We start from the raw sequence: 25,886 nt of genomic DNA, 5'->3' as shown, positions 1-25,886 counted from the left end.
CTCGGTGGCTGGGTGTCCCTCGTTCTTTATTCCCACTGCCCCACCTTCCCTAGCCAACAGCCCAGAAGCAGAGAGGCTGGGGTGCTGCTGGGAGTGAGACCCTGGCCAGCTCCCCGCCCTGCTCCAGGGGAGGCACCAGATGCAGCGCCCCTGGCTCCGACCGGGGGACGCTGGGCCCCGCCTGCCATATGCTCGGAGCCGAGCCTCGATCGGCCGAGCAGGCCCGCCCAGCAGGACTTTTGGCACCTGGGGCACAGGAGGCAGAGCAGAGGGCAAGCTACCCAAGGTGGAGGAAGAGGAGGGAGGGGCTTGGCCACTGGGATCGGGCCTGCGGGGGGGTCGGCTCTTGGCTTCGGGTTGGTCAGGGGAGCAGGTGGGGGGAATAAAGGGAGGGCTGGCTGCTCCCAGGAGGAGCCAGGATGCCAGCCAGCCAGGATGGGCCTGCTGCGAGTCGCAGATGGCGGCCTCGGGTCTCTGCACTCTCCCCGGGACAGAGTGCATCCAGGTGGGCAGCCAGGCGGTGCCAGCGTCCGTCCCTGGCAGCTCCCCTCTCGTTGGGGAGGAGGGTGAGATGGAGGGTGAGCCTGGTGCAGGGGCCCCAGCAGACCTTCTGGTATTACCTGCACCCTCAATTCTAGCCCCACAGGGTCTCCTGAGAGAGCAGGGCCAGCTTCCCGCTCACCCCTTCCTCCTCTGCGGGGGGCCCTGGGTCCAGGGAGGATGGGGGCCTTCGGGGCATAAAATATCGGATCCGATTAGTCAGTGAGGCTGACCAACTGGTCCACAGGGTGTGTGTGTGTCTAAGCTCATGCCAGCACTTATTTAAGATCAGACCATATGAAACTGCTTTTTTCTTTTAAAGTTGAAGAATGATCGATTTTAGGCACTTTTATGTGGTTCATCCTATTAGTGTTCCTTCTTTTTCTGTTTTCTAACCAGATCAAATAGCATGAAACATCCTTTCAGTGTTTACATGGAGCCACAGCCTCTGAAACCATCTGGATCCAGAGATTGCTTAAAGATTCTTTATCTATTCAGATTTGATATCTCTTTAGTTCACTTTGGTCCCTTATGTTTCCCTCAGAAGGAATGCATTTCATTCAGATGTCCAAGATTTCAGTCTAAAGCTGTATACAATAGCCTTGTAATTTATAAAATCTTCTTTACATTGTGGTTACACCCCTTTCTCATTAGTTCCTAATGGGTCTGTTTTCTCTCTTTCATTCATAGTTAGACATGACAGTGTTTTGTCTCTGTGTGTGTGTGTGTGTGTGTGTGTGTTTGTTGGTTTGGGGGCTTTACTGAGAATCAATTCTTGGATGTATTTATAACTTTTGAGTTTTTTTCAGTATCCTACTTTATTAATTTCTACTCCTCTTGTTATTAATTCTTTCTTCCTGCTTTCTTTGGGTTTTATTTTCCTTATTTTCTAAATTCTAGAATCGAATGCACTTCATTTATTTTCATTCTCTTTTGTTTAATAATAATATTTATTACATTGTGGTCAGGAAATGTGGCCTGTGTAATTTTAGCTCCTTGGAATTAATTTAGCATTCTTTTACTGGTTATGTGTTTCTGTCTGTTCCTTTTTGTCTTTCTCACAGTTTTTTGCATAACGTGTTTCAATAAAACGTTATTCCACACAAATTTTTTTTATTACTTTTGAACTTCTTTGTCACCTAGTGACAAACTTAAAACTTCTTTAAAAATTGTAAGCTTTTAAAAACTTGCTTTATTTCGTTGTCTCTCTCAAACAGTCATTTACTATTTTACAACCAGTTTTTCAATAGAGGTGTTGAATCCATTTACATTCATTGTTTTGCTTTGAGATAGTGGCTCTTCTGTGATTTGAATTTGTCACAGTTGCCTCTACCCTGTTTCTTCTCTTCTCTGGTGTTTTGTGGTTATCTTTGGGTTTTTCAAAAGCACTGTTTGATCTAATAGCTCTTATTTATCAGAGTCAAGCATCAAATAGCATCTTTTGTGTTCTGCTTGCTTAAGACAAAAAGTTGTATTCCCCGCCTCGCTCTCAGTTTTTGTTAATATCATCTAAAGTGGCAGATTAAATTTGTATACTTATTTATACATACCTATACATTGTCTGATGCTCCCTTTCAAACATTTAAAAATTATTTTGATCTTTGCCTTCACTCTTAGAACCAAATTGGAAACCTCTATGTCCGCTGGTTTGCGTGCTCATCACCAGTGTGTTCATTCCATGACTTTCCCCTCTTACATTCTTATTTTTGATCCATTTCATAGTTGGTTGGAAAACATTCTCCAGTGTTCCTCTCAAAAAGGATACATGGTTGAAACCTTGCACACTAGAGAATGTCTTTGGTTTATTGTGACCTTCATACATAGAAGACAGTCTAGCTAGGTATAAAAATCTTGGATCTCAAAGTTTTCTCTCCTCACAACCTATAGACATTGCTCCATTGTCATCTGGCCAGCTGCTTGTTGATTTTAAATCTGTATCTATTTTTTCCTCATCCTGGTATTTCATATGTTTTGCAAAGATGTACGTGGGTGTGTTGGTCTTTTATCCTTGATTTTTTCCAAAAATTCAGCTCATCCTTTCCTTCATACATAGGTTGGCCTTCAGCTCAGGGATCCTATCTTTGGTCTTTGCTGCAGTTTTCTCCCAATTATATGCCATCTCTCCACTTTCCCTCTTCTATCCCTATCATTTTGTCTTTCGCAGTTTCCACGTCTTTATCCTTTTCCTCTAAATTTTGTGAGAATCTCTCCGATTTACTCTCCATGTTTCTGAATCTGTTTTCTACAGTATTATTTCTCTTGATTGCTTCCAAAGTCGATTTTAATTGTGCTCCTAGGCTTTTAGGTTTAGGTTTTTCCAGCTCTTCTTTCTTTCGTGTGTCACCCTTTTTGCATCCTCACGTGGCCTTTTCAGCTTGGCCTCGTTTTCCCATATGGCTTTTTCTCTCCTACTTCATAGAGGCTGTGTCTTTTTAGAATTTTTTTTTAGCCTGACACACCCATTCAGTTTCATATCGTCTACGGCTGTTTTTGAGCTACGGTGACAGTTTGAATAGTTGAGACAGAGACCGTATGGCCTGCAAAGCCTGAAATATTTACTGTTTGGGACTTTGCAAAAAGATTTGCAGATCCCTGGCCTAGTTTGACAGCTGGATTCCCACTCCAGCCCCAAGCTGGATGGCAAGGGAATGCATCCAGCTCCCTCTCCAGTTCCTAATCCCTCCCAGCCTTTCTCCTCATTTCACTTCTGCTCTGTGGAGGTGGTGTCCTTCTGTCTCCACTGCCTGACTTTCTTGTTCTTATTTAGATAAAAACGTGAGTTCATGCACCCACTGCAAACGCAGTCCTTCCCGTCCATCCATCCCCTTCCTTAAGCCTCCCTTCTCCGGATCTGGCTCCACCATGGGGCCCCCACCCACTTCCTGCCCATTCTTTCTCCGGTTGTTGTCTCCCTGTCATCTTCCCTTTTTTTTCCCCAGGATTTTTCTGTTCATCAGACAAAGAGCTCTGTCCTGAGGTAAAACCTGGACAGGTTTTGCTTGTTCTACCACCATCTGCCTTTAATTAATAGCGATTGCTCCCAGATTCCAGCGTTGGGTCATCTGTCAGTTTAGTTTTTGGCATTAGTGTGAATTTTCTTTTCTTTTTTTTTTTCATTGTCTGTATAGCTATTTTGGAACAAAACAAGGAGAGGAAACGTGGGTAGCTGCAAGTAGATGCCATTTTGAAGGAGTCAAAGATGCATTTTAAAGCTGGGTTTGGTCCATCTTGAGGCAGTCTCTGTAGCTGTGTGTGTGTTTGATGAAAGATGAAAATTCAGGAACACTTTCCTTATCCAGGGACCTCTTGTCCAGTGACCTCAGTTCTCTGGAATACACCCAAAGAGTCAGCACGCAGCCAGAGAGCTGCCATGGTGTCCGTGCTCTGAAGGTTATTCACTGCACCCAAAGGAGAGCAGTTCAGTCTCTCATTCCAGGCCTGTTGACCCATGCTTTTACATACAGTTCGAATAACCTTAGTCTTTGTTTTCCTAGCTCACAACTAAATCAGAATCAGCAAATCAGAAGGGAGAGGGGACAGTTTACAACAAGCACACTGACCTGATGAGAATTGCTGGCTGACAGAAAGGAAAGACATAAGACCACATAAAAAATAAACAACCACCACAACAAACCGAATACAGCTGTAGATCTGCACATGTTGAGGCTGGCACCATTTCCCGCAAGGACGAGCGGCTGGAGGTTGCCCTATGACCCCAGTTTGAGTCAGCAGTCACCCCTCTGAGCCTTTCCTCTGCCAGCCTGGGTCCTCCATACGAGGCTTGGGTGCAGAGACTGTCTCCACCTCCTGCGACTACAGTTGGCTCAGACAGTGGTTCTAAGCCTGGTTGCACATTAGACTCACCTGGGGAACTTTAAAAATCTGGACACGGAGGCTGCCCCCTAAACCAGTGAAATCAGAATGTCTTGGGGGTGAAACCCAGGCATCAGTGTTGTCCTAAAGCTTCTGGGTCATTCCAGAAGCCTGGGTTGGGAACCAGGCCGTTAGGAGCACAGGCAGGGTTGAGAGCAGTGCCACATGCCTCTTTAGTGCCCTGTGAGTGGCTCTCGTTATTGAGGAGCAGACTTGATATTCATGGGGGCAGCTGTGATTTGTCACATGGGGTCTGGAGCTGGATCTAACTAGGCAGTGATGGATGCCACGCATTCGAGGATGGTTTCTGGCCCAGGTGGATACTTGGCTCTGAAAAGAAGAGCTGTGGATGCTGCTAGGAGGGAGTGATGGAGAGGGAAGGGAGGGCTGGAGGTGCAGGGCCAGGTCCTCCCAGGGGCCGCCTCCCCTCCAGCCCACAGTGCACTTGGGCCTGGCACCCTGGCACCTTTGTCAGCTCTGCTGTCCTGTCTGAGGATGGGAATCACGGTGCCTTCCTTACAGGGCTGCCTGGAGGCTTGGAGGAGCTGACGTGCTGTTAGGGGCTCTCTCCAGGGCTGAGTCTCCACCCCACAGAGGAGACAGGGCAGGTGATTGACCGGAATGCAAGTACTGACGAGGGCCAAAAAGAAAAATAATGAGAAAGCGATGAGGGTGAGTTCAAGGCCGTCCCTGCAGGGACGTCACCGGCACCGCTGGCATTCTAGTTCTTTCCCGAGTGGAAGACAGCAGGCAGGGATTCCCGCCAGCTTGCTGGGGAACGCCAGGACTTAGGTACGGCCTGGGTTCAGCCCCAGCAGTGGCTTTGCCGTGAGCACCATCTGCCCCTGGGATGGCAGAGATGTGGCTGAGAGCGGCCGTTCCCAGCAGTGCCATGCGGGGCGGGGGAGTGGGGGGCGGTGCCACTGCCTGTGGGTTTGGGCCACTCCACTCACCGTCACCTCGTGTGTCGACGCCTCGGGCTTGGCCCCAGTGGAATACAGGCCGCTCTCCCTGGATGCCCCAGCCCCTGCCTTCCACGAGGTCCTGACTCCAGTAAGCCACCAGCTGGCAGGAGGGGCTGGTACTGTGGACTCCATTGCCCCCGGGCAGGGCATCCGGCTGTGGGGGGGAGAGGTCCAAGGACTCTGACCCCTGGGGGCAGGAAGGGGGGCTGTTTTTCCCCACTTCTGGAGACTGGTTCCTAGTGGGGTGCCCCAGGAAGCTGGCTCGGGAAGCCGCAGAGGGCTGCCAGGCCTGCGGCTCGCAGGGCAACAGGATGGAGCTGTTTCAGCTTTAATTAGGACCTTGAAGGAGGCAGCCACCTCCCATGGGCCAGAGGCTGACTCTGGGGTGATCTCTGAATATTCCCTGCAGATCTAAGTGATGGTTTGGGGGGACAGGTGGCCTCCTGCCCTGGCCTTGTCCTGTACTCCCACACAGATCACTCCTCACCCCCACCCTGGCCTTGGTTTTCCCCTTTGCAGGATGGGGGGCTGGCACCTGCTCCTGGAGCAGTCACCTGTGTGTGTGTGTGTGTTTCCCTCCCCCTTTCTAGTCCCCTTGCCAGGACACACACCCAGCCCGTTGGCACCGTCACTACTCCTAGGACAGGCTGGGCCCTCCGCAGCCCCGGGGCTGGCCTGGCCGCTTCTCCGTGCCGGCAGTCTGGGAGTTGCTGGAATGCCAGGCGTTGTGCGTCCCCAGCTCTGAGCTGAACGCCTCATGCTTATCGAGGGAGAACCCATCGGTGTTTACCGAGACTCAGCGTAGCATAACCACGAGTACAGTGATCTTGGCATCTCAGACTCGAGTGCAAGGCCCAGTCTCGCCATTTGCTAGCTGTCTGGGATGCACTGGGCAGGCAGCCTCCATTTCCTAGTCTGTAGAATGGGAATAATGCCCGCAGATCAAAGAACGGTTGTGAGAATTCAGTGAGAGCCAGCATGCTGAGTGGTGGTGCGGGGCGGGCTGGAGTGATTTATTGGGCCTCTGTCGTGGGCTGGCCGTCACGCCAAAAGCTGACGTGTGAATACAGATCTGGCAAAGGAATTGCATCACCTTATCTGAAGAGAAGGAAGAGCTGGCAGGGAGGGGGCCCGGGGGGGACCTGCGTTGGAGGTTTGCATCTGCTGGGCCGACAGAGGCCACCCCCAGGGGAGGCAGGCCCCAGGGCATCACACATCCTGCCCGGCTCGCACTGGGACGTCCCCGAACTGATACCCGGCAGACGCGGGCCCGGCGGCCCTGCCTCTCAGCAGTAGGGCCCATTAGAACTGAACTCTTCTTCGTGGGGCATTTTATTTGCACACTCCAGTAGAGTGGACACCAAAGGGGTTTTCTAATGCTTCATGGGCTGCTAATTTCCTCTGTGACCTCTTTTGTTGGGGCCTGACCCCAACCAGAGGCTGCTCGCCACGGAAGCCAGCGCCTGACACAGACCCGGGGTGCGGGGTGACAATGAGGCCTCTATTGGCTTTAATCAGGCTCCGGGTGCATCTTAAGAACAGGGGGAATTTGTGTGGCGCTCCAAAGCCCTGGGTGGCACAATATGGGAGCCCCCAGAGTCCCTCACGGAGGCCGGGGGGCCGGCGGGGGTGGTCAGGCGGGGGCCCTTTGTCCCAGTGCCTCTCCAGAAGGCCAGGACGCCCTGAATGGCCGCCCGCGCGGCCTGGCCCCTTGGGTATCACAGGCCTCTGGGTATTTAGGGAGGTGGCCTCCCACCCGGCCCGGCAGCCTATTCTTCGCCCGCCTAATTAGGTTTTGTCTGTGCTCCCCCCCTCCCCTGCAGACTGTGATTCCTACTGCAAGGCCTCCAAAGGGAAGTTGAAGATTAACATGAAAAAGTACTGCAAGAAGGACTACGGTGAGTGAGAGCCCCTTGTCTGGGGAGGGGAGGGGAGGGGAGGGGAGGGCACCACATGACCAGCGAGGGGCTGGGGTTGGGGCGCAGGTGGCCCTGCGTGGGTGTTGCTCACAGAGTCCCTGGGACCCGACGGGAGCCGAGTGGGATGGGTCCCACGCCCAGGAATGTCCCAGCTCTTCCCTCTTGGCGGCAGGTGGTGTGAGGGGTCGTAGGCGTGTGGGCAGGGTTCTCCCCCCTGGCCCTGCAGGGAGGCATCCTGGCCAGTGGGGCCTGACAGCCCTGGGATTCCCAGGCTTCACTCTGCCCCTGAGGGGCCGTGTGGCTGTAGACCAGTCACTTTACCTCTCTGGTCTTCGGTGCCCTCATCCGTACTCATGGGCATTCAGCCTGAGGCTCTGTAGCTCGAAGAGAGGTCCTCCGGGCATTGGAGAAAGGGAGGGCGCTTCCATGGTGTGTTTAAAATGCCGATTCCAGAAGCCAGCTCCTTCCAAGCGTTGAGGAGCCGGGGTGGGGGCGGGGGCTGCAGAGATTCCCTGTCACTGGAGGCCTCAGGCTCCCTTCCTGGGAAGAGGGTGTCCAGTCCGTCCCCCAGTCTCCCCGGGCGCCGTCCACCCTGGCACTGGGGGTGGGGACCCCTGCACCCCTTCTCTGAATCCGCGTCGTCAGCCCTGCCCCGCGCGGTGAGGATCTGGCTTTGTGGTTTCTGGGCCCTGAGAGTGTCCGGCCCGCTGGAGGCCTGGGCTGGCCAGACACCACGATCCAGCTGCACTCCCCTCAGGATGGGGTCGGAGCGGTCGGTGGGTTTGGCGTGTCAATTCCGAAGCGGCCAGGCCGTGGGCATCCCGTCCCGGAGCCCTCTGGGTCCACAGTGAATTCCTAAAAAGCCTCTTTTAAGTGCTTGCATCCCAAGGCGGTGCAGAAACTTGGGAAAACCAACCTTGATTTTGAGCTGGTGTAAAGATAAAGGAAGTGTTGTCTCTGACCCGGGGTGACAGCAGCCCCCAGAGGCCCCAGGGGCATCGGATTAGGCTTGTGTGGTCCATGCTCCTGGCCTGGGACCCTCAGCGTCTGCCAGGGACGGGAGGTGGGACTCGGGTGGGACAAGGGTGGGAGGACCCAAGGGTTGTGCGGTGTCCCAGGCTTAGGGTTGGGGGCCCATCGAGGCTGTCCAGGCCCAGAGAGCCAGGGTGACAGAGGAGAGAGCCTTGGGCCTGTCACTCTGCCACCGCTGCTCCCTTCCCCCGCAGAGCTGGGGTGGGGGTGGGGGGGTGGGGAAGGAACAGGTGGGCCGCCTGGGGGGAGGGTGGTTTGAATTCGGTCTTGAAGCATCCTCTCTGCAGACGCTGGGGAAGGGGCCTGGGAGGAGGGGCGCCGCGCAGACTTTGTGTGAGGTGTTGACTGCAGCTCCCCCTACCCCCGTTCTGCTCTTCCCGTGAAGAAAGGGAAGGTAGGACCTTTGTTTACAGTTACCCAAATGGATCCGTCTGCCTCCTGGTTCTGTGGGACTCATTTTGCTCTCTCTGACTTGTTTTCCTCCGTTGAATTCTGCCTCCCCTACCTCTGAGGTTGTGGGGGACACTTTGGCCCCCTCTGAGCTCTCCTGTCTCCACCCACCCCCAGCAGCAGGCAGGTTCCTCTTTCTGCAGGAGGGGGCCTGGCCCCCTCTTGTTATATTCCCAGAGGGGCCCCCCTGAGCCCTGCCCCCGCTATGGGCCCCCCAGGGAACAAGGGCGGTGGCGCAGGGGGCTCGGCCTCTGGCCTCCTGTTGTCCCCTGCTGCCTGACTCCATCCTGGATTATCCGAGGGAAGCTGGTGTCCTAGGTACGGTCCCTGGCCCAGCTGGCTGAGGTGACTTGCCCAGCAGAGGCCCGGCCTCCCTGGCCGCCCCTCCCCCATCACGTTTATCCCCAGGGCCCCATGTGTCCCAAAACCAAGAGGGCTGAGAAGCAGGCCGGCATGCCCACCTTCCCAGACTTCATGACGGCTTCACGCCACCTTCCCCCCCAGCTCCTGGCCCTGCGCTGCTACCAGCACACAGCCCAGGCGTCCACCTTTCTGCTGCGGGGTGAGATTTGAGGAGAGCAGGTGCAGGAGAGAAGCGGGGTGCCCCCACAGAGCGCCAACAGGGTCCGGAGCTGTTGTGCCATCAGCTTTAACGCTCTCATCACTGATCCCCGGCCCACTGCCCCGAGGCCAGGACTGGCACCGCCCCCGCCCACCCCCCGAGACTCTCGGAGGCGCGTTCTGGTCCCTAGCACCGTCCGTGATGCTCTCGGGGTTGCCTCAGAGTTGGGGAGCAGCCCACCCCAGCTCAGCAACTAGGCCTGCGTGTTCAGGCAGAAGACAGGACAAAGAGATGCCAGGAAGGGGATCACAGGGCCTTCTGGACAGGGCTTGGCCGACCCCAGCAGGGTGGGGGCAGGCAGGGAGAGGCTTGTGGAGGAAGGAGTGAGTGGCACCCACAGGGGCTGGGCAGGGGGCATCGGGGGCTCAGCCCGGCAGCAGCCGCAGGCCTTGCTCTGAGGCCGGAGGCCAGGTCTCCCACCGGGGCCCACGGACCTTGTGGAGAACCTTCCTCGCATCCTGCTGGGCCCCTGGATGAGGTGTGAGTGGAGGTGTGCCTTCCACGCCCGAGCAGACCTGGGGTAGGTGAGCGAGGATGGCGAAGGGAGCCGGCGGGCCTAGGAAGGCCGGGAGGGAGGCTGCAGGGGCCGCATAATCCCTGCTCTCTGACTGACACCCCGGCAGGGAGCCAATTAGGAAACACATTTCCTTCACTTTACAACCAGGGCACTTGGACGTTCTAGAAGCTGCTAATTAGAACCTAGTGGGGGAGGGGTAGTGAAGAGCAGGCCCCGGGCCCCTTTCCTCCTCTGAGGCCAGCTCAGGAGTCTTGATGTTGTACAGCGGGAGGACCTGGGTCTGGGTCTCCGCTGAGCCGGGCGGTGGCCAGTGGGTGGGAGGCCGTGGGGAGCAGGGGGCAAGGAATCACCCCGGCTGGCTTGGGGTCTGCTGGTCCTGCCCGTGTTCCTGGTGAGACAGGGCCCAGTAGGTCGGGGGAGGCCTCGGGGCTGAGCCGCCTTGTTTCTCTGCTCTGGGGAGACCCCGGGACAGGGAAGGGTAGCTGTTCCAGTCCCATCTGTAGGGAATGGGGCACTGGCCCCAGAATCCGGGGGCAGATACCACACTTGCTGTGTGACTTTGGACCAGGCTGGGCCTGTTTCCTGATCTGTCCCGTGGTGGTGAGATCAAGGGGACACGACGTCCTTCTAGACGTGGCAAGGATGGTGGCCTCACCGGGCCACCTCCAAGGGGCAGGGGTCCGTGGCGGTGCTGCCGTTGGCGGCCCCCCTCTCCTGGGCCCACCTCAGTCCTCTGGTGCCTCACCGGGCCACCTCCAAGGGGCAGGGTCCGTGGCGGTGCTGCCGTTGGCGGCCCCCTCTCCTGGGCCCACCTCAGTCCTCTGGTGGCCTCACCGGGCCACCTCCAAGGGGCAGGGGTCCGTGGCGGTGCTGAGGAAGCGCCCGTGGACGGCTCGGGGCGGAGCAGTTGCACATGGAAGACGGTGTTTATTATTTCCTAGTGTGTTAGCATTTCCTGCCGACTTTCCAGGAAAACCTAGCCTAGAGGGGCCCTTCCTTGGCGTAAATGCTCCCAGCAAGCGTGTGTAGGTGTGTGCGTGTGTGTGCGTGCATGAGCGTGCATGCGTGAGCACATCCACGAAGCCCGCGTCCCCTCGGCGGCGCCCACGCAGGCAGAGCGCGTGCGTCCCTCCTGGAGTCGCTGGCTCCGCGGCGCATCTACCCAGAAGCCCGGGGCTCCAGAACCTCGGTGGGTGTGTACAGAGTCAGGCAAGGCACGCAGGTGACGCTGTCCCCGGGGCATTTACCGTAGGGATGTTGCACTCTTGGCTGAGGCCTGGCAATGACTTCAGGCTGAGACACCCCTTGGCTGGTGTGGGGAGTGGACTTTCTAACCCCTGGCCCGCATGGAAGAGGGGCCGGCCTGCCCCTGCCCCTCAGCCTCCCTCCCCCTGCTTCCTCTTCGCTGGTCCCTGTGCTCCTTGGGAGGCTCCACTGTCTGGTCCCCACTCACCTCCTGGTGTTTGCGCGACCTCCCCTCGGCTCCCGTGGCCACTCTGCGTGGGCACCGCACACACGTCCCAGGAGGTCCTGCCCCCTCACACGGCGTCCCCACCTCAGCCAGTCCCTCCTCGGACACCCATTAGGTGCCTGCTGTGTGCCCCATCCCGTCCCGGGTGCTGGGCTTACAGAGGTGGAGGAGACACAGGCTCAGCCCTCCAGGAGTTTCCGGAATCAGAGGGGAGATGCGCACACAGATGACAGCATGGACGGGAGACGTGTGGCCAGGGTCCGGCCTGGGGTGGGACGAGAATGGGGCCTGGTCCCTCCTCCAGGGAGGGTGTAGAGGGAGGGCTTCCTGGAGGAGGGAGCGCAGGTAGCCAGTGCTCACGGGGCAAAGCAGGGCTCCCAGGCAGAGGGAGCAAAGTGTCTGAGCACAGAGGGAGGAGCAGGCTGGGGAAACGGGAGAAGAGGGAGTGTGGAGGTGCAGGGCTGGAGGCCAGGGAGGCTGGGCGAGACGCTGCTGTGGGCCTCGGCAGCTGGGCTCACGTCTGCGTGCAGGAGCCACTCTGAGGCCACCGAGAGCCAGTCCCGCTCACATTGGCACACGGGGGCTGCCACCCGTCTCTTCTTCCTCCCTGGGATGCAGAAGTGGGGCGGTGGGGGGAGGCGGGAGGAGACAGACAGCTCGCATTCTGAAAGGTGAGATCATCTCACTTTTGCCAGTTCTTGGAAAAAGGATTCGTTCCCAGAAATGTTTATTAGTCACCCCTTTTGTTGAAAGACATTTTGGCACCACCAGATGGAAAATCAGAATGCTTTTCATTAGATGATTTGTCTCGAGCATTCCTCCTGCGATCCCTCAAGGATGATTTCTGAGGATACAGCTCGAAGCGGAAGTTCTGTTGGCATCTGTGGGGAGGAGCTGGGTTCATGAGGTTGTGTGTGTGCACATGCGTGCACGCGTGTGTTTTCTTGGGGGCCCCGGCAGAGGTGGGCCTGGGGACCTAAACGGATCCCCGCCCCCGAGAACCCTGTACCTTCTGGGGCAGTGGAAACCCCAGAGAAGAGGCCTTGCCAGGCTGGTGTCTGTCCCTGCCCTGCAGGCCCCGGGTGGGCACCTCACAGCCTTCATTCTCACCCTTAGCGAATCCTCAGAAACACCTGTGAGGGAGGGCTTTTTATTCCTGCCGTTGGGATGCTGAGACTCAACAAGGTAAAGAACACGCCCCAGACCGGGGCCTCCGAGGCCTGAGGTCCTTGTGCTCCCAGCCTGCCCCCCGTGCCAGGGCGCTGAGCCTTGGGCAGCAGAGCGGGTGCAGCCCCCCTTTGGGGGGCCTCATAGACTGGTTCCCCCACGGGACCCTTGACTCTTGGCTCCTGAGAAGCTGCAAAGACATCTCCGTGGGGATGAGCAGGAGTGGTCACCGCGGTGTTGGGGTGAGTGTCGGGCAAGTGGGGCTGTCGGAGACGAGACGTTGGGCACAGTGGCGGGGTAGGCGTGGCCATTCAGCCATGGGCTCGGCCCATGCGGTGGAGGGAGGTCACGGGCGGGTCCGTGTTGGAGGCTGGGGAGGCCGAGCTGGCAGTGGAGACGATGCTGGTGGCAGAGTGACCTCGGATTCGCGTGGAGCAGGTGTAGGTGGTGGGTACGGCCCTTGTGGGCTCTCATCTGGCTGCTCAGGCCGGGATGAGGTGAGCGGGGGTGATGGGGAGAGCCTCACAACTCAGGCCTGGACAGGGACACGGGGCCTCTAGGCAAATGATGGCCTCTCCCCCTCTTGACACCCCCTGCCCTTCCTTTTCTCGACCTTGGGGTCAATAGCTATTCCTGGTCAGGATCAGTCCCTTCGAGTAGGGAACACGGGGCCGGTTATCAACCCCGTCCTGGGGGCCCGGCTCCCGTGTCTGTAGCGGGCCGTGACATCAGGGCCTGGGGGTGGGCAGATGATAGAGGGGCACCCTGGGGGCTGTCCCCCTCAGGGCAGTTAGCAGGGGCCGGGGTGGGGGCCAGCTGCCCCCGCCCCTGCCCCAGCACTGTCCCCAGCTCCGGGGAGCGGGACGCAGCCCAGCCGGCAGCACGTGGCATGGCGTTTCAGGGGCTCACTGACCCTTCCCCGGGGGTCACCAGCGCCCTGGGGATCCTCCGATTTCCCCAGCCAGATGTGACCTCCCCCCTCAGAGTGCCAGCCCCATATGGAGGCCAGATGTGGAGCCGGGTCGGCATGAGTCAGCCTGAGGTCGCAGAATGCGGGTGACCACCAGGTTGGGCAGCGAGGGCCAGTGGGCCCCAGTGACAGCTCGACAGAGGCCCCTGAGCCCACAAGGCACTGCACCCATCGGGGCCTCCTGCCGCGTGAAGGGGATGACGGGCCGCAGCCCTCCCCGTCTCCACAGACGGGAGCCCAGAGCCTGGGCCTCCAACCTCTGTCGCCCCAGCAGCTGCAGGGTGCCAGCTCCAGAGGGACCTGCTGGGCCCGTCTGTCCCCCTCCCTGCAGCATCCTCTCCTCTGAACATCCTGTTTTTAGAAAGGAGGTGTGGGTAGGGAAGGCTGTCTAATGGAAGGTGTCTTCTCTCATCTCACAGACTGGGACACCGAGGCTCGGAGTTGGGGGGTGGGGGAAGGCGGGGATCTGTCCAAGGTGCCCAGGGACATGGGCCTCCTTCCCCTACAGACAGGCAACACTTGTCCCCGTTCACCAGCCACCTGTCTCCAGGATCACAGAGCACTTCTCCCACTCATGTGGGGCTTGGATGGGCATCTTTCCCCAGTGGGATGACACCCTACTTCCCCGGGGTTAGAGCCTTTGGCACGAGGACTCCAGTACCGTCGCTATTCCTGGGGTCTTCCTACACCTGCCACTTCACCTGCTTGTGTGAGGCCCAGGCTGACAGGAGGTGGGGACGCCCCGAGAGTTCCATCACCTCTGAGCAGCCTGGGCTGCCTGCGGGGAGGCAGGCCTGGCCTAAGGTCAGAACAGCTTTTCAGAGGCTTGCGAAGGGTCACCCCCGGAGTGGGCTCCTCCGCCAGCAGGGCTCTGGTTAGGATCCTGCTCTGGCCCCTGTTTCCGGGCCTGAGGCCCCTTCTCTGGGTGTTCTTGGGGAAGCAGCTTCCATCCCTTGAGGGTGGTTTGACTCTTCGGAGCTGAGCGAGTGCCGTGTTCAGAGGGTGCAAGGGGACCAAAGTTGCTGCTGGACACCTGCCCTCCACGACAGGGCTCCACGCACGGTGTCCTGGGTGCCAGCCCAGCGTGGGAGGAGGGGCTGCTCTGTGTAGAGGGTTTGCTGCCAATGGCTGTGGCAGAACCATTGCGCGGGGGCCCCGCTGAGGAGTGGGTACGAACTTGCAGCCAGAATGTGAGCCCTGGAGGCGCGGGGTCTGGGCTGAGGCCACGGCGGGGAGGCTGACTCTCTTGCCTGCCCTCCACCAGAGGCCGAACCCCACTGATGATGGGAACCGACCTGGGGGACTTGCCCAGCCCCACTGTCGCTGTGTGTGTGCGCGTGTGTGCGTGTGTGTGTGGCATGGGGGGCAGATGTGGGTGGTGGGGCATCTCCTGAGGCGTGTGAGGCCCGTGGGGGAGGGCGGGGAGCCTCGGCCATTCTCCAGGGTGGCACCGTGACAGCTGGGGCCGTGCCCATGATGGTTGTGGGCACATGCACCGGATCAGGAGTTGCCTGGGCCGTTTCGGTTGCTTCTGGCTGGGAGGGGGCACCCGGGGCGTTCTCCCTCGGGCTGATTGCAGGGGAGACCTGCCTCCACGAGGAGGGCACCCCGCTGGGGCAGGGCAGGGCCCAGCTCCACTCTCCTGCCTGAGCCTCTCGCAAAGCTGGGCGGCCAGTCTCCTGAGCGCATCTCGCCTGGGGGCCGGGGGTGTTGGCAGGGTCAGACCAGGACCATCTCCTAGGGCAGAGGGCCAGTAGCCTCCCTGGAGCCCGGCTCTCTGATTCCCAGCTCTCCTGAGGGCCCCTCCTCCAGGGAGCCCCCGGCATCAGTCCCAGGCACCTCACCCCCTCCCCTCCCCAGAACAGAGCCCAAGCACTGGGACCCAGCAGGGGAAGCTGAGGCCGCCTCTGTGTTGCTGGTGGTCTTAGAGAGAGGGGCGTACCGTTGCTTCTTAGGCTGAGGAGGGAAAGGGGGAGCCTTCACCAGCCCCGAGCCGGGTGTCCGCACTTTACTCAAGGTCTGAGGTGGGGCCTTGGTGGGCGGGGCAGCCCCGGGGTTCCTGAGGACTCCGACTGGTGGGGGGGGTCTGACCACAGCACGCCTCCAACCCTCCACCGGGCAGGGCTGCCGTGCCCCCGCCACAGGTTAGCGTCCCTGCGAACAAGGCTCGGCCCTGCTCGGCCGTTTCTGACCTTCACAGGGGGCTGGGAAACATGTGGTCAGAGCTGCACTTTATGAAAGCAGCTGCAACTCATGACGCGTTTTCCGTGCCGGGAGATTTATGGGGCCGCGTGGTTTCAATGGTTTCTGTGGGGCTAGTGTCCTCCCCCACTTCGTCCTGGCTGCTGTCTCAGAGGCAGATGGGCGACAAGCCTTCCCTGGCTGCACGGGCCCAACAGGAAGGTACGGCTGACCACCCAAGCCTCCTTGGGAGGGGCAGCTGCTGGGAAGCCCCCGGGGACCCACACCGAGCAGCCCATAAATCTGGGAGACCTCCAGGAGGCAGGAAGCCTCCGTGCAGAGGTGTCCCAAGCTTGAGGGGAGAGGAGACGGGCGCACCCCTCACGCCGTCCCCCCCCCATCCCCCCAGGGTCTGAGCCACGGCCACTGCCCCAGGCCCCACCCAGCAGGTCATCGGTCTCGGGCTGCGCGCCGATGGATGTGCACTAACTGTGTACTCCTCGCTGACCTAGCAGCTGTGCTAGAACCTGTCTGGCCAGGAGCTCTGATCCCGGCGGGACGTCCCCGAGACCTGCAAGCGGGCGTGGGCATCAGTCAGCCCAGTGCCGCCGCCTGTCACAGACTGTCCAAGGTGGTGGCAACGCCAGGTCCTCGAAGGGCCCAGAGCTGACAGACTCTCGGTCTCCTGGGCCAGAGCTGGGGAGGGAGGGAGGATTTGAAAGAACAGGGGCTCTGGACTGAGGAGGGGGCTGCCATGGGGCCGCGTGGCCCCCTTTGGGCCCTGGAGCTCCCCACTTCTCAGCTTGCCTTTGCCGGCCTGGTACTTTGCCAGCGCTGGGACTCAGTGGAGGTTGAGGCACCCCGGGAAGGATGGCCAGAGGTCTGCGCCTACGGAAGGACACACGGGGGCCTCGGGCTGAGCCACGAATGGGGCTGAGAGGACCCCCCCGGGCTGGCTGAGGCCTCCGGCCTGCCTCCCAGCCCCCTGCCCCGTGGCCAGAACCAGCCCGCTGCTGGCACTGGCTGTTCTCGCTGGCACTGGCTGTTCTCGCTGGCCCTGGCCTCCGGGGCCTGGCCCTCTGTCCCCCCACCCCCCCTTGGAGTCACGGCTCGCCCTCGAGGGCCAGGCCTCTGCCTAGGGCTGGAGAGGTGCGTGCCCCTAGTAGCCAGGAGGCTGGCTGGAGGGCGAGCAGAGATCAGTCCTCACGACCCTGCCCTGGGGGCCGAGGAGGGCTCCTGGTACAGGAGGCCTTCCCGTGAGCCCCGGACTTGCTGAGGGGGGCCCTTCCCGTGAGCCCCGGACTTGCTGAGGGGGGCAGCTGCTCGGGGCTGTCTGCAGCCTCGCCAGAGCCCCGGGGCCCGCCGCAGGAAGGTTTTCCTACAGAAACTGGCAGCCCAGGGACCCCCGAGGCCAGGAGACTAAGTGCAGCCTGGCCCCTGGGATCCAGGGGCTGACTCCTTGCTCTCCGGAGGCTGCGTGCGCCCCTTGCTTTTCTGTGGGTGCCCGCTCCATCCTGAGCCCTCATGTTTGGGTGAGCAGGGCTCAGAGGGAGGGCGGGCAGGCATGTATGGTGTGGACCCTGAGACGGGGATGTTTATCCCGAGTGTGGGGCCCCAGGCACCAGCAGGTGTGGGCAGCCTCCCCTCCCGGCCAGTCGGCCTCAGCCACTCCCTCGTCTGCGCTTCAGAGTCTGGCCCCGGTGGCTTTGTGCTGGGACCCTCCCTCTTCCTGTGGGGGGTCTCAGCACGCCTCTTATCGCCGGGTCTGATATGGTCTGATCTCACCGTTTGTCTTTCTGAGGGTCGTCTCATCTGCCTCGTTTCTGAATGAGGGATGGGGGATCCTCCCTGTGAGGCCAGTTTAGGACAGCAGTGCAGGGATGGGGACTTAGGACTGAGGGTCGTTGGCCTGGAGTGAGCGTCGTGTGGGTGTAAGGGGCACACCCTCGGGGACCATGGGCCCACGGCCGCTGCACCAAGTGCCCCCCCCAACCCCGGTTGGGCGGTGCCACAGGCCCCCAGGAGACCCCGGTCATTCCTGGCTCCCAGGCAGCAGGGCATCAGAGGTGGCAGCCGAGCCCTGCGTGCTCCCCGAGGGGGCTGAGTAGGTCTGCCTGAGGTCACAGTTTCAATGTGTATTTTCGGCCGTGTGTGCACTGCGGGGACTTGGCCTGCGCACTGTGTGTGCCGCTCATACTTGGTGGGCTGTGTAATATGCAGAGGCGTTGCCAAGGGCAGCGGAAATGTGGACTTTTTCCAGCATAATCACATGAATCTACCACCACCCGCCCCTGCCCCCGGCCCCGTGCCGTCCCAGCCGGCTGCCAGGGCGCTGCTGGGGTGGAAGGACGACAAGGACCAGTGCTTCGTCCCCATCGACCTGTGTCCACTGCTTCAGCCCCTGGCTGCTTGAGGACAGCAAGGTGTCCAGGGCCCGATCCCCCTCCGGGCTGCGTCCTCAGTGTTAGGTGGGTCCCCTTTGGGCTGGGGAAGCAGGGTGGCGGCTGCTCCAGATGCCCTGCCAGGGGGAAGAGGCAGGGGGAAATGCAGACCAGGCAGGCAAGGTGGGTCCTACAGGGAAGAGTCACGTTCCTACAGGGCTGGGCAGGGAGAAGGGCCCCTGGGGGCCAGCGCTTGTCCAGAGAGCCCTCTGGCCTCACCAGCTCTGCCTTCCCACCTGGCCCTGAGGCCCAAGACCCCGAGTCTCTGATTCCAGTGACATGAGTTTGCTCACGCGGCCAGAACAAAGTACCATAGACTGAGGGGCTCAAACAACAGAAACGCATTTTCTCCCAGTTTTGGAGTTTGGAAGTACTGGATCAAGGTGTCGTCAGGGTTGGTTTCCTCTGAGGCCTCTCTCCTGGGCTCGTAGGTGGCCGTCTTCTTGCTGTGTCTTCACGTGGTCGTCCCTCTGTGCGTGTCTGTCCTAATCTCTTCTTAGGAGGACTCCAGTCATATTGGATTAGGGCCCGCCCTTTATAACTTCCTCTTAAAGTCGTTAAGAGGTAATTATCTCCAAATACGGCCACATTCTGAGGCGCTGGGGGTTAGGACTTCAATGTATTAATTTTGCCGGCGGGGGGGAGATACACAGTTCAGCTCTTAACACCAACATATGATCAAAGCCACGTTCTCCCGGGGCCCAAGCCAGAGGTGCCTTCTGCAGCATCCTTGTTGGCCACCCCAGCCCACCCTGGTTGGGGGGACACTGTGGCTGGGCCGGGGGTCGGAGGTCCCGCACAGGCAAACAGCTGCATCCTGGGGGAGGCTCATTCTGTATTCAGCTCAGTCGCCAGGAGAGGAAACCGGGGCTCTCGCGATGCTGGGGACGGCTCCCCGTTTGCTTAGCTGAGGGGCACGCAGTTGCCACGGTGACCTCTATCTGAGCAGTCAAACACACACAGCCCAGCCACTTCTCCAGGCTGGAGGGCTCCCCACCCCCACCTCAGAGTTCACACTGAGTGTTGAGTCCCTTGGTGAGAAAAACATGGAAACGGTTGCCATGGCAGCCATTCTTTGGAGCCCTCAGACTGGAGTGCAAAGTTGAGGATGCCCAGGAACAGCTGAAATGAAAATATGGGAAAATGCGCCACTTCCCTCGCCCCAGAAGGATGAGTCAGATGGCGTTCGGTGGAGGGCCCAGCCGTCCCTGCCCCTTCCCATCACCCCGGGGCTAAGTGTGGGCACGGGAGGGGAACGGGGAGGGCCTGGGGAGACCTTGAGAGAGGCCAGCCAGGCCAAGCTGTGGGTGGGCCCAGTGCCCAGAGCAAAGCGGGCAGGCGATTACCTCATGGCATTCCCTGGGGACATGTCCTCGTGGCTGGAGCGCACCTTGTCTTGGTCGCTTCACCTGTAATCTGGGGAGACAAGCTCCTTTCTCAGGCGGGCTCAGGTCCACGATCTTCAGCCTGTCCAGGGGTATTCAGGACGTGGTGGCAAGGGGAAGGCGCCATGTTCTGACCGTGGGGAGGGAGTCCAGGTTTCCCTCGGACGGGGGTTAGTACAGCAGAGACCTCTGCACTTACCCCTGGAATGGTTGTGTGTCTCTCCCACCACCACCACCATCACCAGAAGGTCCCCAGGTAGGCTCCATGGGGCTCTGGTGCCTTGAGATGCACCAGCCAAAGGGTCCTGCAGTCAGTTGTTTGGGAAGCCAATACACGCGTGTGTGCACACACTTTGTAGATTAAAGGCTCTCACATATTTGAGCAAAATCCCCCCCCTTAAAACAAAAAAGTATGTCCTCCTTTTACGAAGTATCTCTTAATATCCTGCAGAAAGAACACCTGTTAACGTTTACTAGAGCACTGATTCTCAAAGTGTGTTCCCTGGACCCGCAGCATCTGGGAATGTGTGAGGTGTGCGGTCCTGGGCCCCAGTCCACATCTATTGAATAGGAAATTGGGGTGAGGCCAGCCATGTGTTTGACGAGCCCTCCACGGGATTCTGATGCCTGCTCCAGCTTGAGAACCCCTTCTACTCAGGGAAGGAGGAGCAGAGAATTGAAAGGGAGGGGAAGGGCCTGAGAATGGGGAGAGGGTCAGGAGGCCAGGGAGACAAGGCAGTCTGGCAGGGATGGGAGGCGGGCAAGTACAAGGATCCTGGACTCTGCAAGAGACGCTGCAGCCACCCTGAAGGGCTGTTCAGCGTGCACTGCACCTGGGCACTGAGACCCCATTCTGGTTTTCTGAGATTGGATCAAGGGCAAGGCTGTATGTCTAGGGGTGTCATGAGGCTTGATGTTAAGTGACGGGGCCTTTGGAAATGCCCAGGGGGTACCATCTGAGGAGGTTCCCCCGAGCCTGTGCTGAGCGGCCAGTGCTGTGCTCATGGAGGGCACCCACCCCGGCAGCTGGATTCTGCCCAGAGTTCTGGGGATGTGGTCAGAACCTACAGCACCTTCCTGGACCCTAAAAGGGCTTGTCCCCAAAGACAGTGCTGGGTGGCACCTAAAACACAGGACATACGGCTTCCTGGAACAGCGGCCTTGGCCCCAGTATCAGCTTTGCCACCACACACCCATTTCCTAGTCGGGTACCCCGTGCAGTCACTTCCCGGCTCCGGGGCTTCTTTCCCTTCTCCATCAAACAGGCTGCCCCATCCCTGGCCCTCCTGGACGCAGGAGCTCGGGGTCCAGGCGGCACCCATGGCCCACCCTCCTGCCTGTGCTTCCTTGCAGCCGTCCAGATCCACATCCTGAAGGCGGACAAGGCAGGGGACTGGTGGAAGTTTACGGTGAACATCATCTCCGTGTACAAGCAGGGCACCAGCCGCATCCGCCGCGGTGACCAGAACCTGTGGATCCGCTCGCGGGACATCGCCTGCAAGTGCCCCAAAATCAAGCCCCTCAAGAAGTACCTACTGCTGGGCAACGCGGAGGACTCGCCCGACCAGAGCGGCATCGTGGCGGACAAGAGCAGCTTGGTGATCCAGTGGCGGGACACGTGGGCGCGGCGGCTGCGCAAGTTCCAGCAGCGCGAGAAGAAGGGCAAGTGCAAGAAGGCCTAGCGCGGGGTGGGGGGCAGCGGCGCGCCGGGCGGGCTGGGCGCCGGGGAGCGGGCGCCCCGCCACCGCGGCGGCGTGGACTTGGCCCGTGAGGGCTTTTCCAGCTGGGGGGAGGGTGGGGCGGGGCCGGCGCGGGGCCCTCGGCGGGGCCCCGCCCCACTCCTCGCGCGCCTGGGCCCCGGCGGATTGAGGACGAGATTTAGCTACCTCACGGGTTCCCTCCGGAGCAGAGAGGCGCTCCCCCCGGGGCCGGGAGGGGGGCCGGGGCAGGCGGGCGCAGGAGCGCGCAGGTGGCCCACAGCGAGGGGTAGAGAAGAGCACACGAGGAGAACTGTGAACCCCCAGGCCCACCGCCTGGCCAACCCCCCCTCCCCCTCCCCCCAGCACAGAAAAACCCACACCCTTCTTGGGGAATTCCCACAGGAGCCCTGCTTGTGACAACTGGGGTCCCCTGTGCAGGGCCCTGGGGGCATGCGGGGGGGGGCGGCAGGAGCCTGTCCCAGCAGCCTTCCCCGGGCGGCCTGTGGTCTCCACCGCGCCGCCTCGGTCCCCCCCGGCTGGGAAGCCCCCGCCCAGCTGACGGGTGAGCCCAGGGCCACCCCTGAGAAGCCCGCGGAGGTGCCTGACGGAGGCGGCATCGCGAACGCGAAACCTCCCCGAGAGTCTCCTTTCTGGCAAGCTGGAAGCGGCCCCTTCGTGACATTTTCCGGGGAAGGGGCACGGGCGGGGTTTACGGCAGTGACGCTATTCGTGTGATGACCTCAGCTCCCACAAGGCCCCGAGCAGTGTCCACAGCTGGCCAGGGCCTGCAGTAAGGCCGCGGGCTGGCAGGGGCAGGAACCGCTAGGGTGCTGGGTCCGAGGAAGCCGTGGCCAGTGCCTGCTGCGGCCCTCACTCCTGGCTCCCCCAGAGTAGGGACAGAGGCCGCTAAGCTGGGGAAGCCTGCTGGGGCCGCCCGCCGGGGCTGCCTACCTGGCTGTCCTGGTACCGCCCGGCAGCACCTCGCCCACTCCTTTCTGGTGGCCCCCGAAGATGGCCTCACACGGGGCCTGTCGCCTGGGGGCGCCAGCTGCACTGGCCGCACACTGCAGTCGAGGCCCGGCTCCTCTGTCAGGAATTGGGTTTCATCGTCCCTGCTGGGGTCTGGCCGCTCGGAGGGGTCACACCAAGGATGAAGCTCGGGCCCCGTGGTCTGGCTTCCCTGCTTCGGCCCCCATCGCCCCTGCCGTTTACCGCGCACCCGCCCTGTGCCAGGCACTTCAGCCTTGGGATCTCCTGTTATCTTCGTAGCAGCCCTGAGAGACGGGTTCTCACCCCCAGTGTCCCCGTGCAGTTAAGTGGCAGAGCCGGGCTGTCTGACCCTCCGCGGTTCCCTCGCAGGCCACAGGGGGTGCTTCTGGGTGAGTCAGCCCTCAGATGCTGGCCCTGGTGATGGCATCAGGCCTGGAGCACAGAGATCAGGAAGTGGGGGCAGGGATGGGCACAGTTACATCTTCAGAGGTGGCAGCTAGGGCCGTGGCTGATCCTAAGGTGGAGGGAGAAAGGCTGCCTGGGGGTGTTTGGAGGGATTCCAGAGATGCCCCCAGGGGCAGGGGGAAGACAGAACTGCGCTGGGAAGGGGTGTCTGCCTTGCCTGAGTCCAAGCCCAAGGCTGGGAGCGTAGGGACCGCTCCCCGCATTTGGCCCTCCAACGCTACCCAGGGTTGTCCGAGTGCACTTAGCTGGCCCACAGGCCTGGAGAGGCCCTGCCCTGCCCAGTTGTCCGGCATCGATTCATACTGGCCCGGCTTCTCTGCCCTCCGCCCAGAAGGGCCACGGCAGCCTCACCACCTCCCACCTGAGTGGGCCCGAGTCTCAGCCCCCATCACCAGGGGCCTGCACTGGTCGTCTCTGAGGCCCCTCAGGCGCTGGAGCCAACGGCCTGCCAAGCGGCACTGCATCTTGCTTTAAATTCAACCAGCCTCGCCCTCCTGCTCGGCACCCCGAGAGCAACGTAGCTTGGCCTCTAGGAAATGTTAGGGAATGCCAGAGTGACCAGATCAGCCAGCGTGGGGCGAGGACGCTGTTGGGGTATCAGTCCTCGCAGGCTGCCCTCCCCACTTCACGGATCCAGCCAGAGCCAGCCCACCGCTCCTCTGAATCCAGCCACCAATTTGGGGTGAGGACCCATCCTTGGGAAAGCACCCCTCTTCCTCCCCTCGCCCCCCCTCCCCGGGAGGAGATGGAAATAAGAATTGAGGTGCTCCGGCTTGTACAGTTAGGAAAGGATATAAAATGGAACTAGATTTTGAAGAGTGTATTAACCAGAGTTGTGATATTGTAGGTGTTTGAAGAAAAACATACCAGAATAGTCTTTTTAGGAAAAAAAAAAAAAAAAAAAAATTTCCAAGTTGCCCACTTTCTTACCTGCTGGGTGGTCTGGAGCCCCTGACAGCAGGGTCCCTGCGTTTCTGACACACAGTAATGCTACTGGGGCAGAGGGAAGTGGGGCGGATGGGGGCCCGCCCCTGGACTCACCTGCAGGCTGGGGCTTCCATCCTGAGCCAGCAGGGCAGGAGGCAGCATCCTCAGGTCCTGGTCAGTGGGAGGCCGGGAGCTGCCCCAGGTGGCCCCTCGCGCCCGCCTGGCACTCTGCCTCCACAGTAGCTGCAGGAAATGGGCGCAGACTGGCTTGGGGTTGCCCCAGGTTGGAATGAGACTGAAATCAAGGAGACCCTGAGGGATCGGGAGATGGTCCCTTTAAGAAACTGAAAAATGTTAGGGTTTCAATGCTCAAAGGACGACTGGAGAGTGGACAAACCAGACCCATGGATGGGGTTACTGGGCCACGGTTCATGGCCACAGCCAGGCCATACCCTAGGGCTATCGGAATGTGTGCTCGTGGGGCCTTGGCCCTACCAGAACCAAGCCAGCCCCCCTCCCCAGGGCACCTCCCGTCCTCCCCCCGACTCCCTCCTACGTTCGGAGTTCTGTTCACTCAGAATTGTACATGTTTAGTTGTGACCATGACATATTGTTTGGGTCGGTGTTCCTCTCCAATGCATACTAATATATTATGGTTATTATATATGAATATATTTAATGACATGGAGAAAGCTGTGGATTTTTTAAGTTTTTCTTTTTTTTCTTTTTTTTTTTTTGGTTAGAGTTGTAATGGACCCAGATGGAACTTGTAACATGGGCCCCACGTGACAGAACTAAATTCAGATATCAATTAAATAAACTCTTGTGCACTATTCTGTCTCCCGGTCTTTATTGGTGGCCTGAGCTACGGGGTGGTCGGCCTGTGGGGAGAGAGGGTGGTGAGTCCTCAGGCCATTTAAGGAATATGGCTTCTGGTCTAAAAACTCCCCAGCACGACAGAGCCCTGGGTTTTTTCACAAAGCCTGAGATGGTGCCCTAACAACCCACTAAAATAAAAAGATTCAAAAAAACAAAAACAGGAAAAGGGCAGCTTTGCTTGGAAGGTCCTAGGGGCGGGCTGGCTCCAAGTGCGATTTGGACAGTCTCTATTTCAGTCCCCAAGAGACCATCCCTGGGATCCATCCTGGCCAGTCCCCAGGGCTCCGGGTCAGGGGGACTCCAGGGGTGGGGCAGAGTGCACCTCTGAACCTCCCCATCTGACTCAGAACCTGCAAGTAGAGTTTCTGCCTTGCACGTAACCAGTTTCTTCTATTCACAACTAAGGGGAGACTCACCAGCAGAGACAACAGGGTTAGTGACGTTCAAGACTTTTCTCAAGCCATCGCTGAGGCTTCGTTCGGCGCAGGGATGGGGCCGGGGCTGGCGCCACGCAGCCACCAGGAGCTGAGCTCACTGGCTTTCTGGAGGCTATATTTAAACTTCCAAATGGTTGTGATTTCTCTATTAAATAAACAATTCAGTCATTAGGAACATGTTGCGTTACCATGCAAAGTGGAGCCGATCGTCACCAGGAAGCTATAATTTCTGCACCCAGCTGTTCAGAAGACAAGTCTCAGCCACGCAGATTCAGCCCGCCCCCGGAAGGCACGGAAAGCCTGTCCCCGCTGCGTGGAGGGCAGGCTGAGACGCTGTTCGCCACGGTGCAGGAAGGAACAGGGCTAGCCCAGCCTCCTCAGGGGGTCCGGCTCTAGGAACGGGAGGTGTGCTCTCGGAACCAGGGGTTAAAGCCCAGGTGGGTAGACCCAGGGGCGGCAGCACCGGACGCTGGGTGGGCAGGGACAGGTTACAGGCCTCAGGTGGCTGGACAGGCCGAGGCGAAAGCGAGCCTTTTCTGCAGCCTCGGGCTCCCCTCAAAGCCAGTTCAGACCCAGCTGGACTATTTGCAGGATTTAAGACATCTGCCAAAGCAGGAAATCAGCCAGCTTGCTGCCAAGCCCTGACCCAAGGTGGTTGGAAAAGTCCACTTTAGAGACCGGAATGCCGAGGTATGAGGAAACCGAGAGATTCCCATCAGGGACTCGGGGGGCCAGCAGAGTCTAGTCAAAAATCCAGACCCCGCTGGAGGAGAGTTCCCCGGCGTCTGGCTGGCTCTCGGGGAGGCTCCCGCATTCGTAAATCCCTACCCTCTGGCCCGAGACAGCGCCTGGGGATGGGGGCTGCCGGCTCACGGCAGAGACGCACCTAGGTTTCCGATTCTGTTGAACAGATAGCTCTATCTATACTCTTTTGAGTCTCAATAAAGACGTTTAA

The 25,886-nt window shown here is 59.5% G+C and overlaps 1 protein-coding gene and 1 pseudogene across 1 annotated transcript in view; one reads left to right on the top strand and one right to left on the bottom strand.

Annotated features, from left to right (window-relative positions):
- The window catches only part of NTN1 (netrin 1), a 182,099-nt gene extending 156,906 nt beyond the window's left edge, over positions 1-25,193 (top strand). The window contains exons 5-6 of the mRNA XM_022595418.3: positions 7,202-7,276; positions 20,887-25,193. Of these exons, the coding sequence (XP_022451126.1) occupies positions 7,202-7,276; positions 20,887-21,215 (404 nt within the window). The 3' untranslated portion in view covers positions 21,216-25,193. The remainder of the gene's footprint in view (positions 1-7,201; positions 7,277-20,886) is intronic.
- Positions 9,767-16,108, bottom strand: LOC149744747 (uncharacterized; annotated as a pseudogene).
- Positions 25,194-25,886: the final 693 nt, after the last annotated feature.

This window comes from Delphinapterus leucas, chromosome 19, assembly GCF_059928025.1.
Source record: "Delphinapterus leucas isolate spDelLeu-1000000601 "Yukka" chromosome 19, BTC_Dleu_Yukka2, whole genome shotgun sequence".
In the NCBI taxonomy this organism is placed as follows: Eukaryota; Metazoa; Chordata; class Mammalia; order Artiodactyla; family Monodontidae; genus Delphinapterus; species Delphinapterus leucas.
This window is presented reverse-complemented; position numbering and strand designations above follow the sequence as displayed.